The sequence below is a fragment of the Platalea leucorodia genome (genome assembly GCF_965183815.1).
Source record: "Platalea leucorodia genome assembly, chromosome: 11".
In the NCBI taxonomy this organism is placed as follows: Eukaryota; Metazoa; Chordata; class Aves; order Pelecaniformes; family Threskiornithidae; genus Platalea; species Platalea leucorodia.
In genome coordinates, this window is record NC_138833.1 from 5,952,454 (window position 1) to 5,966,228 (window position 13,775).

The 13,775-nt window shown below is 43.3% G+C and overlaps 1 protein-coding gene across 4 annotated transcripts in view; it reads left to right on the forward strand.

Annotated features, from left to right (window-relative positions):
- Positions 1-13,775, forward strand: part of KCNIP1 (potassium voltage-gated channel interacting protein 1) — a gene marked incomplete at both ends in the record, with an annotated part of 442,925 nt that overhangs the window by 308,356 nt on the left and 120,794 nt on the right. The window contains one exon of one of the 4 annotated variants that reach the window (XM_082323972.1): positions 4,569-4,668. The exons of the other annotated variants lie outside the window; for them this stretch is intronic. Within the exon in view, the coding sequence (XP_082180098.1) occupies positions 4,569-4,668 (100 nt within the window). Of the gene's footprint in view, positions 1-4,568; positions 4,669-13,775 lie in introns of those variants that run through there. 4 annotated transcript variants of the gene reach the window in all.

Genomic DNA, 13,775 nt, shown 5'->3' on the forward strand with positions numbered 1-13,775 from the left:
TGGGGCCGGTTCTGTTTAATATCTTTATCAATGATCTGGATGAGGGGATCGAGTGCACCCTCGGTCAGTCTGCAGATGACACCGAGTTGGGCGGGAGCATTGATCTGCTGGAGGATAGGAAGGCTCTGCAGAGGGACCTGGCCAGGCTGGATCGATGGGCCCGGGCCACTGTATGGGGCTCAACAAGGCTCAGTGCTGGGTCCTGCACTTGGGTCACAACACCCCCAGGCAACGCTACAGGCTGGGGGAGGAGTGGCTGGAGAGCTGCCTGGCTGAAAAGGACCTGGGGGTGTTGGTCGACAGCCGCCTGAACATGAGCCAGCAGTGTGCTCAGGTGGCCAAGAGGGCCAGTGGCATCCTGGCTCCTATCAGGAATGGTGTGGCCAGCAGGACCAGGGAGGTGATGGTGCCCCTGTACTGGGCACTGGTGAGGCCGCACCTCGAGTGCTGTGTTCAGTGTTGGGCCCCTCACTACAAGAAGGACATGGAGGTGCTGGAGCGTGGCCAGAGAAGGGCAGCGAGGCTGGTGAAGGGTCTGGAGCACAAGTCTTATGGGGAGCAGCTGAGGGAGCTGGGGTTGCTTAATCTGGAGAAAAGAAGGCTCGGGGAGCCCTTATCGCTCTCTACAACTGCCTGAAAGGGGAGGTTGTACCAAGGTGGGGGTCGGTCTCTTCTCCCTAGTAACAAGCGATAGGATGAGAGGAAACAGCCTCAAGCTGCGCCAGGGGAAGTTTAGGTTGGATATTGGGAAAAATTTCTTTACCAAAAGGGTGGTCAGGCCCTGGCCCAGGCTGCCCAGGGCAGTGGTTGAGTCCCCATCCCTGGAGGTATTTAAAAGCTGGGTAGATGTGGTGCTTAGGGACATGGTTTAGTGGTGGGCTTGGCAGTGCTGGGTTAACAGTTGGACTTGATGATCTCAAAGGTCTTTTCCAACCTAAACGATTCTATGATTCTATGCACGTGTGAGTTAGCTTAGAGATCCCTCCTTGTTTGCTAGGAATGGAAGGGTGATGTTTCTCACAAGTGTGGTGAGGACACTGGCACGAGCCATTTATCCGTGTGGTCCCCAGCCTTGCACCCAACACGTTACCGGCCGACTCATCTGGATGCCGATTTTGCACCAGTTCAAACTTTATCCAACACCAGAGCACTGTATGTGAGCATCTCCCAGAGAGTCTGCCTAGAGAAAAGCTGTCTGTAGTTTTGCCTTTTTTTTTACCCATGTCTTTCTCCTCTTTCTCTCTCCTTTTTGTTCTATCCTTCATGCACCTTAATTTTTATCTCATGCTGTGAAAACTAACTGCAAAGCAGATGCTAATTAAGTCGTTACTTAGGGCTAGCGTCCATACATAATGAACTCCCAGGAACGCTGGATTCTGCGTGCATATTGTAGTGATAAACAGAGTTTGAGTTCCCGTTGTTCTGTGTCCCTCCTGCGTGCTGTGATGGCCTGGAAGTCCGCTGGATAACTTGCCCCCTGGCATTGCAGCACACTGCTGGCCAGGCACTCAGCCTTCCTCCTTGAACAGAGAGGAGGAATTAAGGTAGCGATGCCCACCGGTTCACTGCATGCAGATGGGTGAATGGATAATCAGATACTGCAATCAGCAGTAACTGGGTATCTTCCTCCCAGAACACTCTTCTGTTTCTCAGTTGACAGGAGTGTTTTCCTTCACAGTGAATTGCTGAGGCTCAAGAAAGAACAACTGAAAATTATATTGAGAGTTTGTTACAAATATGATATATTGCTATGAGGAAGTAAGTAGTGTGAAATGCACAGCCTGCAGCTTTGTTCTGTCGGCTCGCCCAAGCTAAATAAGTTTTGATTGGAGTATATTTGAGTGGGTTTCTTTTCTCTCTCTCTCTCTCTCTCTTTCTCTCACTCCAAAGACACTGTTACTGGTGGCTTGGGCTGGCCAGAAAACAGCTGGGAAGTACTCTGAGGTTTAAAAATCGCTTTTTTGTCTGAAAAAAGAGGAAACCTTTCAAATAGCTTCCATGAAGCAGGGTGCAGAGCAACCAGTAATTCAGTAACAAAAGCATCACAAGAGGAAGGCAGGGTCTGTGGAAGTCCCTTCTCTACTTTTTGGGGGTGGGAGCTCTGGCACCGAGCAAGGGCAGCTCTCTGCTCTGCGCGGGCTACAGCAGAACTTGGACTTCGCCTCTTGAATCCAAGCAGGGAGGGAGGATACCTCAACATGTCAGGGAGCTGGGCTGCTCTGGAAATGCAGCTTTTATCAAAAAGATCCATTTCTGTGGAACATTTTTATTTTCTACAAAATGGATTTTTTGGCAAGAAAAAGGAATTATATATTAATTGATTGGTTGTGTTGGTGGCTCAGCTGAGAGCAGCAGCAAACCAGAACAGTGATATAAGTGCACTGGACTGTGAGAAATCCTCTTTCCAAACAGAAATAAAATTAATTTTGAATGCTTATTGGCATCACCCAGCTCATGTCACTTTTAGTAGGAGCAGAAGTTTTAAACTTGACCAAAATTAAGCTTAAGTTACTTTCTTCTTTTTACCCTCTATCCCAGTCCATTTCCATCAGGTAGTGTTTCTTTCTTTTGCCTTCTATACTAAAACATTGTTTATTGTTGTAAATTATAATACCTTATGTCTGGACTGTCCCAAAGATGGTTTCATTTCCATGGTAATTGGATTTGATGCTTAATAAATTCTTAACCTCCCCTCAGGAGCGTTCAGGCTCAGTGAGAAATTTGGTAAGGAGTTGTGAGATCCTCAAATGAAGTTCGATAGTGAAGAGGACAGTATAAGATTTATTTTTGAATGGGGATACCTGAGAAAAGCTGTAGATGCTGATGATGTTAACTATACTGATAATAAAGGAATACCTCTAAAATAATACATTGGAATAATCATATGAGAAACAGCTTTGTTCAGGCCTTTAGCAACACCGTGCAACACAGCAAAGCATTGTTGAAATCAATAAGAAAACCATTTACCAGCTTTCAAAAGAGTCTGTGGGACTGATTCTGCTATATACAGCAATACGGGGTCCATTCTGTAGTTTCAGGAGGGTAAGCTATCGTGCGCACAGAAGGCCTTGGTATTCAGGTCCTCGTAACATCATTTAAGTACTTAATGCAACTTGACAAGAATATCCTGGGAGACATTAACATAAAACATCAGTTAAAGATGGAAGTACACAAATGGTTAAAAAACAATAACTGAGAACAATGAGTCAGATTTCAGTCTTTCAGGTGAGTATTATTAGTGTAATATTACAATAATTACAATATTAATGTAAGTTTAGACTTCTTAGATCTGTCTCTCTCTCTCTCTCTCTCTCTCTTACTTGCAGAGTCAGATTATCCCAAAATGAGTTAAAAGAACGAGTGTGGTAGGTGACCTTGGGCACAGAAGTGGCAGCCATTGCAGGCCAAATAATCACAAGTTACCAGAACGAGTAGCCAGACTTTCAAAAGGGTTTTGGTTGGTTTTGTTGTGGTTTTTTTGTTTGTTTTGTTTTGGTTTTTTTTCAATTCTGTGCATGTCTGAAACTGGACACAAATATGGAGAGCTGAGTGAAGGTAAGTACGAAGGACAGACAAGGGCTTGCTGATGTCTGCTATTAAGGTGCTTAGGTGAGAATAAGGTCCTTCAGAGAATCTGTTCCTAACTGTCAGGTCCAAGCATTTGGAAACAATTTTCTGAGTGCTTGGAAAAGTGCTTCCTGAGGCAGAGCAGTAAGTTGCACACAATTCTGGCATGGGGATACTGTGTCCTTGATGCCACTTCTTGCCTTTCCTCGTCTGGAAACAGCCACGGGAAGAGCAGCTGACCTCCGCAAGGGCAGGCGTTCCGCCATCTGCACGGAGCCCCCCGGGCTGTGCAGCCAGAGGGAAAGGCTTTTGCTTCTCACCTAGCCCTCAAACTTTAAAACTGATTTCCCTCTAACAAGTCTCTTCTTATCATATTTAATATTTTACTAGATTCCTCTATTTGATGCAAAATGTGTTTGCAGCGTGGGAAAACAAGATACTCGAATGTGTTGTTAACCTTCTGTAACTGTATTTCACTCAACAGGGAAATACAGCAATAGGTCATTTTCTAAATGAAATGATTTTGCTTTGAGTTTTCTGAAGTATCAAGCAAAGTTTCTTTAGTATCAAGCAAAGAATGTGTTTGGACTTTTCCCTCTGTGTTGTTAAACTATGGGATCTCTCTAAAACTGTAATTCAGTGTGAAAAAGGAGCATCAGATTTTGCTAGATATCAGGCAGATTTGGTGAATTTTGGCTGTGACAGAGAGGAAATGCTAAACAAAGTGGTTACTGTATATTCTGTTGCCTTAGAGACTGAAACATCTGTATCCATGCAGGCAAGTGATGCAGACATGGTAAGATTTGACTTCCTTACATTCCTGTGTTCATCTTGCAGTCAATGGAAATGTTTTATGGTGGGAATATGCTGGGCTTCTTTAGCATTGTATTTATCTGGTTGTGTGGCATGTCTTGGACTAGGAGGGCTTTTTAATTAAAGTCTAACTCTGAAGTCAGGACGCTCCCTAAGAAAAGATGCTTTTATATGAATAATTTTTCAAGATGAACTTGGAGGGACTTGAAATGATTGTTGTACTGGTGATAATTGTTGGATTTGTGAAGGCACTTGAGCATCTGGGTCTCCTAGAAGGCAATTATGAAGGTAGGATGTTAAGAAACAGAAAATATTTTATTCTGAAAGCCATTTGCTGCAGAGCATTATACTTTAATCTGTATGTGCATGTGCAGTGTTTGAGTATCAGAGGAGCTAAATAGAAGCTGAAATAACTTTAAATGCTTTCTTTAGAGAAATGAAACGTATTTTCTCTGTCAATATAGTATTGTAGCTCTCATTGCAGCTCTGAAAATAAATGTGACATAATCTTAAACCATTCTTTGTCTACGTTTAAGATTGTTTCAAGAACTTCAATACAGATTTGTAATCTTTAGTAAACTGCAGCTTGCATCCTGAAGCTCTGAATGAAAGAAGGGTTTACATTTTAGTAAGTTTATTATTGTAACTTCTCAATTTGTTCTAATTGCTGGAAACGTCATGGCTTATTTTTAGCTATTGGCTATGATTAACAGAAAATCCAAAAACCTTACTGAGCTTATTTGGATTAATGTTTCTGTCGTAATCAGTTTAGCCCTCTTTCAGAATATTTATCTTTAACAAATCTGCCTGATCTTGCTTTCTAGTCTCACGTATGCTTTAGGAAAACACTACCGATTGAAATGTAAATATGCATTGTTGAAGATGGTTTGAGGGAGCTGACTGCTAAAGATACTTTAATTCTTGTTACCCCTCTTTTTATAAACAACATAATTCATGTAGAAACATGGAGATATTAAGTAGAGGCAGAAGAGATGAATTTTAGATAGTGAGCTCTATATATCAAAACATGTCTGTGCAGATAGCCTCACTGTTTAATAGGAAGAGTAGATTTACGGTGTTCCTAAATGTTCCTGAATATGATATACATTGAACAGCTGCTTTTTATAGAAACTTGAGGGTCGTTTTTCATGGTAAGCTAGAAGTACGCAGGTATTAAAATAACCTTCAGCTACCCACAGATACCGAACAATTATTCCTTTCTGCTTCAGAGCTCATGACAACCTGGAAAAGGCGAGGTTTCTGGCCTCATATTAATTACTTGACAACATTTAGTACAAGGTTCAAAGAACCTTGGAGACTAGCAGCAAGTACTTTACTGGAGGAAAAAAGTTATAAAACTTTTGATTCATTGGTTGTTTGCTTTATTTTAGTTCTCATGCATGTTCCTGTTTCTCCTACTTCCTGCTGCTTTGGGTATTTTTCCTACTCCTTATATATTTGGATTAATTAAGAGGTGCCTGGCGATAATTGTTGCACAGCATTTTGAAGCTAGGGCAGTAATACAGATTGTTTAGCAATTGTTTTACGTACCAGCTCTAGCTTTGCAAGATCTATTGAAATGATCAAATTGTGCAAGCAAGACAGAGTGCCAGCAGAAAAGTGCATTCATTCTGCCTTTTGTGAGCCTTCAGAAGTCTGTGCTGCTATCATAGAAAAGTGTTATATGGTATCTGATGCGCAGTTAATGTCCTGTCTCCAGCTCTAGCAAAGTCCGTTCTAAATTGGTCCGTCTGAGCACCTGTTTTTTTGGAATCCTTTTGTTGTCTGTCTGAATGCATTTAAAGGGCAGATGCTATTTAGCAACTTGGTTTAAAAAAAAAAAAAAAAAGAAAAAAAAAGAGCATTGAAGAAGGAATCTTTAGGAGAGAGCACTTCTTGGGTCTGGGTAGCTGCATCTTCCCGGTGCCCAGGCTCCTCACATACTTGTGAGCTGTACTCATGTCATGAGGGGGGAATTGCACATTTGGTACCATTAACCCCTAAGGAGAGAGCAGGTTTGGGATATTTGAATAATTCAGAGTGAATCATATGATGTCTAGCTGTTTTCTGAAGAAGTTTAAGTTGAAATACTGAGCAGGAGATTGGGGTTACTGTGTGAATTATACTGAAAAAGGGATAAAGTAAGTTTTCATTAAGATTTTAGAACTTCAGGTGAAGTTGGCATATTCGGACTCTGTAGTTTGAACACGTACACAATTGTGGCTTCATTGCAGTTGCTTCTGCAATGTCCACCCTTGTGTAAGAACGTACAGCATACACAAACATAAATGAAGCTCTTGTCCTTGCGAAATCTGCTGCTTGCTTTGTTTTAATGGTAAGATGGCTTGAATGAGGTCGTCACACATTATTTTCCAGCAGAGACTATTGACTCTGTTACAATAGGTTAGTTCTTAATGCTCGTGTGCTGGTTGTTATACAAAGAAATTATACTTAACGTTCTAGTGAGAAAAAGTTTTAACTACTGTTAACTTCTATTAATGTTAATAGCCCTGCTTGACCCTGTATGACTTGCAGAGTATGATGCTACACTGTACTGGCAGTGTAGATTCCTATGTAACTTCCTCAAGTGTGGGTTATCCTAGCAAGAAAACAAATTTCTGTGCCCAGACTTCATTATGCAAAGAGAAAACAGGTATCAGATACATACAGCAGTAGAAAGGTGCATACTAAATCTCAAGCACAGCATATGGAGTGCTAGCAAACAGCAGCTGAAATAGCTGGAAGGTGCCTTTGGCCTAGATAACTCATTGCTGCAGTTCCTGCAACAGTTGTGGAGCTTGTTTATATTCAACAGTTTACAAAAGTACACTGCTAACACACTGTCTATGTGTTGAACCCACTGTCATTATCATTTAAACTCATCAGTACTATCTATATAGAGACTTTCAAAGTGACTTTTACAAATATGAAATCTAAAACCTATACATTTTTAAATGGAGGAAGAGGACCAGAATTACCATGGGCAGAAACAGGCTAAACTTCTTGAAATTCTGCACCCTTCCAGCCAGCAATGAATATGCTCTTCTGAAGGTCACTGTCGCTAAAAAGGGGAAGCCAACCTTGGAGTTTGAGTTCGCGGCTCTGGCTGGCCTTTTGCTCTTACTCTAACGTTTGTGGGCACCAGGACAAGAGAGCCAGCTGAGAAGACTTTGTGCTACTGAGAGAGTGCCCCTGTCTGAACATCATGCGGAACACTTGAGCTTATGAACTGCTTTGCAAAAGTGTTAGCTCAAACCACCTGTCATTAACTGAGTGAAGGGGAGGACTTCAGAGTTCTCCTAACTGAGCTGTTGTTTGTATCCAAAACTGGGTTTGAAACAATATACAAAAGTTCACAAAAAATCCAAATCCTCCCATGCCATTCCCCATCTGCTCCATTTGTATTAAAATACAGCAGAGAACAGTTTTTGTAGCAGCTGCCTAACACTAGATGTTCCTGGGGAAAATTACTCTCTTTCAGCTTCAGCCTGTGGTTTACAAGGTGCCAAAATTTGTTATGGGGTAAAGGGAGGGAGTGAAATTTCCCCCAACAGACCAGGAGTCAGCTTCCAGCTTCCCTGAGATGTGAGATTGGCTGTCTCTTAGTGATGAGGAGCCACAGTTCCCCTTCAAAGACTCCTGTGCTGGCCACGACTTAGCAGGGAGTGTCAAACTGAAATGTCATTCCAGGCTGTTAAAAGCCAAACTTGCACTTTCTTTTTGATTTAGCATAATGCCCATCTCTTCTGCCACTGGGAAGTACAGTGATCTGATGGTGTGACTGATTTATATTATCTCTCAGCTACTGAACAAATGTTCAGGCTCATAAACCATTTTTGTTAAAGACAAAAGAAGCTCATTGTAGGCCAGTCCGGCCCAAATGTGAGTAATTTGCACCAAGAATCAGCAGGGTGCATGAACTGACAGGTCTAAAATATCACCCAGTATTCTCCCAGAATTTGTCTTGCATTTCTAGTATATTCTGCTCTCCCTACCAACTCTGCAGTAATTATTTGTAATCATTATTTGATACATAAAGTCTTAGCCTTTTGCAGGGAGTCGTCTTTGCTGACGGCCACCCCCGCATGCTGATTTCACGGAACCGCTTCAGACGGGGCCAGGCTCATGCTCAGCCTCGCGACCGTGCGGTCGTGCGCAGCAGCAGCCGCCTCTGAGCCAGGGAAGAACCCCATGGGTCAGCAGCACCCACGTTGTGCGTGCAGAGGGCTCACACCGCTGGGGGCCGATTATCATGGAAACTGTTCCCTGCAGGGTGTAACACTGTGTAAAGTGTACGTAGTTACCCTGTGAAAGGCACTGTGTCTAGGTGTTTCCCATATAGTGACAACTGATGTTATGGAAATAGCATTCCTGTGACCATTGCATGGGAGCGACTATACAGTGTCTGCAATGCCCAGTGTACAGCGGCGATGTGTTGGGAAGGGGAAGGGATGCTAAGGGTCTCCAGAGAAAGGCAGACTGATGAAATTATTCTCTTGACAATGGAAGTTTAAATCTCCATGGGGACTTTGTAGTCTCAGTTTGGTTTGAACACCCATATATTAATTCTGATAGCATGTAATATTGAACTTTTAGCCATCTGTTCCTCAAATCTCTTAGCTCCTTTTCATTTTCCTCCTTTATTTTCTTTAAGAAGGTGCCTTTTTTATGACTAGGCCCTGGCTCACTTCCCATACATTGCTTTGCTCCAGCCTGGCTGTTCGGCAGCTCTTGGGTATTGGACAAGGGGTTTTGCATAAAAGCCAGCTGCAGCGCTCTTGAGGCAGTGGTACGAATGCTGCTGCTGTGGTACGCATGGCTCTGTGTGCGGCTAACTGGATGGAGCATGTGAACACGAGCAGGACATCTCGGACTCCGCCAGCACTTCTACGCAACAAAAGCCAAGAGCACTGCTAGAAATACATGGTCACAGAATAGATTGCAAGGCCTGATTTTGTATTTTCTGGTGCCCACACTCAGGTTTCTCTCTTTGCTAATCCGCTATCTGACCCATCCGTGACTGCTCGTCCTCTTTAAAAAAAAATTAATCATGCCAGTGCCCCTGCGCGAGCTCAGAGGGCTGTCCTTGAGTGTACAGGACTGGCTGTGGATAGACTGAGCCAAAACAGCATCTTCCAGAATATCAAACGAGACAACTCCGTGTATGCATTTGCCTTTATGAACTGAGATACATACTGTACTTGCAAAAGGCAACAGAGCTGGCCAGCTGTCGCACGCTCGCTGGCTGAAAGGAAATCGTTATCAGAGCTGTAATACTCTCTTTGTGTTGCCCTAGCAGTTACAGCACGCTTGTTTGCTGTTTCTCTTCTCGTACGTGTTGGTACTCAGTACGCCCTTGGTGCACACTCCTTTGCCCACAGCATGCCACACAACCTGCCTTCGAGAGAGCCTCCAGCTCTTGGTCAGCACCTCTGCTTTGGTCTGCACCAAGTTATTGCAATTAATCTAAAAATGGGCTGTCTGAGTGGTGTTATTTGGTGTCATTAACAAACACATTTTGGGGGTGTACGTTCAGCTGTGGACTCAGTATGAGCTGTTTGTAGCAAGTACTCATCCAGCTTTAGGATTTCTACCTGTTGCACGTTCTTGGCTTTCTGAGTGGCTGATGAAATCTTTAGAAAGCATTTATACCGACAGAGGAGCTTTGGCCTGCAAATCGCTTGTGTGCTTGTGCACTCAGCCAGCTAACAGGACTGTGCCACTGTTGGTGAGCACAGAATAACCAAAGCACAAGGACCTCCTGGACAGAAATAAGCTTGTTTGCTACTGTCTGCCATGGTTTTCTATGTCCTAACCATGACAGGAGTGTGTCAGAGGTTTTCTTCTCACTTCTCCAAGATGATGTTCAGACAGACAGGATATCTTTTTCTCTCCATACTCAATTTAGTCATATGTAAAATGGAGTTAAAAGTAATGACCGGATTCAGTTTCCCCCAACCTTAACCTTGACCATAAAATACTTGGAACTTTTAAATGGAAAGGTACTAAATCAGTAGACTTTAAACCCTGAGAATCTGCTAACAGTGTATGCTATTATGTACTGCTGTGCACATAATAAACTTCTCTCTTCGCTCTGCCACCACGGACGGGCTCATCATAGTGATCATCTAATTCACTCCTTAGAAGCTGGGTGAGAGATCGTCACGGGAGACTTGGTGGGTGTAATGCAGAAACAGGATCCTAACTTTTTTCCACTACTCTTACATTGCTCTTGGTTTGTAATATCAGCTGGATATTTTACATCTCTGCTTATCACCTGCACTTTGAAAGAAAAATCTTTCCACTGAAAGTGCTTGGTGCTTTCCAGGTAAATACACAGCTGCACCCTTCTCATATTCAGCGTACTCCTCAGCCATACACACTTCCTTCAGATGTAGAAAGTAACAAAATAAGATTCTGTCTTAGTGTATAATTCCTAATAAGCTGTCAAGATGAAGGCAGCAAAGCAGGTTAGAGCAGAAGAATGTACCTCTTCTCTCCGGTGGGGAGGAGCGTGCGCTGCAGGTAGAGCAGGATGGGCAAGGACAGTCTTTCCCTGACTCCTACTACTACATAAGATAAGAGAACTTCTAAAAGCATTCTAAAAATTCTGCCTTCTAAATGCATTTTTCAGTGTTGTCTTGTATCACAGTGGCTGAGTGGAATTAATTTCCCTCATTGGCACACTGCTGTCATTCCTGGTCTTCCTCTATACCAAGCAAAAAGGTTATTTTTATTCTGGCAGACAGTCTGTGTTTATATCAGCTGCTATTTCAGTTTACCAAACATCCTAGACAGAGGACATCAGCAAGGAGGGTGAGCGGATTTGATAATTCTGATAGGAGTGGGGTTGACTTTTGGGGAGAGATAAGGTCTGTTTCTTACACATCATCTAGATGTGCCTGACGTCTTCTCATCAGGCAGCTCAGAGTGTGGAGGGAGAAAAGATGTAAGCGGGGCTAACCTGCTTCACGTATCAGAGGAGACCAAAGGGTAAGTTGTAGCTGAGGGCCAAATGTGGTGACGAGACAAACCCAAATGGACCTTGGCAGCACAAATGGCAAGCGGGCATTTTAACCAGTCCTGAGCATTCTTTCCTTTCCTCCTGAAAGGCAACGCTAAAACACGTACTTTATCTTGGAAACCTGTTTGCGCGGTGAGTCACGTTCTGTGATCGTGCTCCTTACATGTGCCATGATAAATCGCAGTGTGTGGCTGAGACCCGCAGCGGGCACAGGGTGCCGCTGGATTGAGGTGGTCTGGGGAAGGTCCGAGAGCACCAGGCAGCAGCACTGTCATTTCTTCCTTTGGATCGGTTAGTTGGAAGGGTTTTGTTTAGTTCCTTACAAGAGTCTCCTCCACTGAGGGAATTTGTAAATAGCTGAGTCTCTCGGAAATAAAGTATCCACCTGCAGAGCATGTCAATTAAAGACCCAGGTTAATGAACATGCCGGGCTGGTATGACTGCCTCTCGTTAAACACCCAGGCTTCTCCTTGCACAGATCGGTAGCCTGCCCGCCTTGGCCCAAGCAGTTGTCAGCATCGGGCTGTGAGCTGGAGCCTGAAGGCATGGGGGCCTTTTTGTGCCATTCATCCAGGCTCCTTTTTAAACAGAATTCCAAGGCCCTTTCCTTCATTTTCCACACCTCCTTGTTCCATGCTGAAGGTTTCAGTCCAGTGAGGAGGTGCAGAACAGCCTGTACGCTGGTGGTGCTCTGGGTGATCGTGTGTCCTCTTGTCTCTTAGACAGAGGAGTCGGGGCAGAAGTTAGCCCATCCAGCATATTGTGCAAAAGCAGGGAAATGAGGAGTCACCCAGAATTGTAAGAATACTGCAGAATTCTCACGCTGTTCTTCACGCGGGTTTTCTCCTGAAACAGGAAACGTTGTATTATGGCCCTGATTTTTGTGACCAACTTTGCACAGCTTCCAGATGCAGTGTGCACACAGCTTTTTCTTCACTTTGATTTAAGGGTCACTGCCCTCATTTCAAGTGTTGTTTGATCAACCTTTTTGTGAGGAAGGTGATCTGTGTACATATAAAAGGAGGCTGTATATGAAGTCCAGTTGTTCAGTTGGGTTTTATAAGCAGAGCTCTTTGCTCAAAGGCAGAGGCAGCTTTGGCGCAATGTAAGATTAACTTATTGCCCCTTAAAATAATATTGTAAAGAGTTTCAATAACCTTTAAAAATCCCACTTAATACAGGTGTGATCAAACCACTCTATATTCTTATCTCATGAGATAATGAAGCAGTTTGAATAATTTATTTCAGCTTAGCTTGAAGTAGGTTTAGTTGCAGGTGGACTGCAGTGGCCACTGTGTGTGAATAGCTGTGACACCAGTGGAGCCGGTGTCTGTTTTTTAACGAAAGCAGAACAATTTTTTCGCCTTTGACACTACGTGGGGATGAGGAGTCGTTTTGCTGTGAGGTAGTGAAATGCCCTGTTTAATGGGGCTTTAAATACGCTCGTGCAACCACAAATTCACTTGTGTCATGATTTGGATTAGAACTCTTGTAAAGAAAAGAAGTATTTCATGAATGTTTTTCACTTAATTTCTTTGGTGTTTTCATCGAGAGAAGACTTCTGAGATGTTGATACATTCACATTAATAATTACACTATTTCCCATATTCACTAAAATTGTAGACTATGAAAAGATTTATATAGGTTTCATAGAATCATAGAATCATAGAATCGTCAAGGTTGGAAAAGACCCTTAAGATCATAGAGTCCAACCGTCAACCCAACATGACAAAATGTGTAAAAGATTCCCTCAGCCATGCTGAAGCACTGCTTCATGGTGTCTGAGCAGGGAGAAGCACGTACAACCTCTTTGGCTACTACATTAGTGTCTTGTGACTATGAGCAATTGGTACTCTGTCCCTTCAAGTGCATACCAGGCAGCTTCTTTGCCTAAACACCCAACAAAGGAGTTAAAAATAATAGCGATAATAAAAAAGCCTCACACATAGCACAAAATTTCATGCTCCAGTTGTATAAACTACTTCTGCCCCAGAGCCCACGCAGGCCCTTGAGCTAGGGGGGAAAGAGTGGGCTTTGCTGTTGAGCTGCAGTTAGTGTACAGCGAGTACGGCCAGGCCCAGTGCTGCAGACACTGAGGCTCTCCCTAGTGATGCATACTCGTATCCTAACTAGATTAAAATATTTGTATTTACAAATACATGGTGATACATGATGCCACTGAGCATAAGAGTGGGCATCCTTGGAGACAGTGCCCTGGGAGGCTCTAGAGGAACATTTTAAAGCTCAAGAGGAGCTGGGAAAACTTAAAGAAGCTCATAACTGGAACAGCTTAGGATTTATCATCCTAATTGGTCTCCAAAAAATTATGAGACTTCTTTTCTCAGGCAGGAGCTGCTAGTATATGCATGTC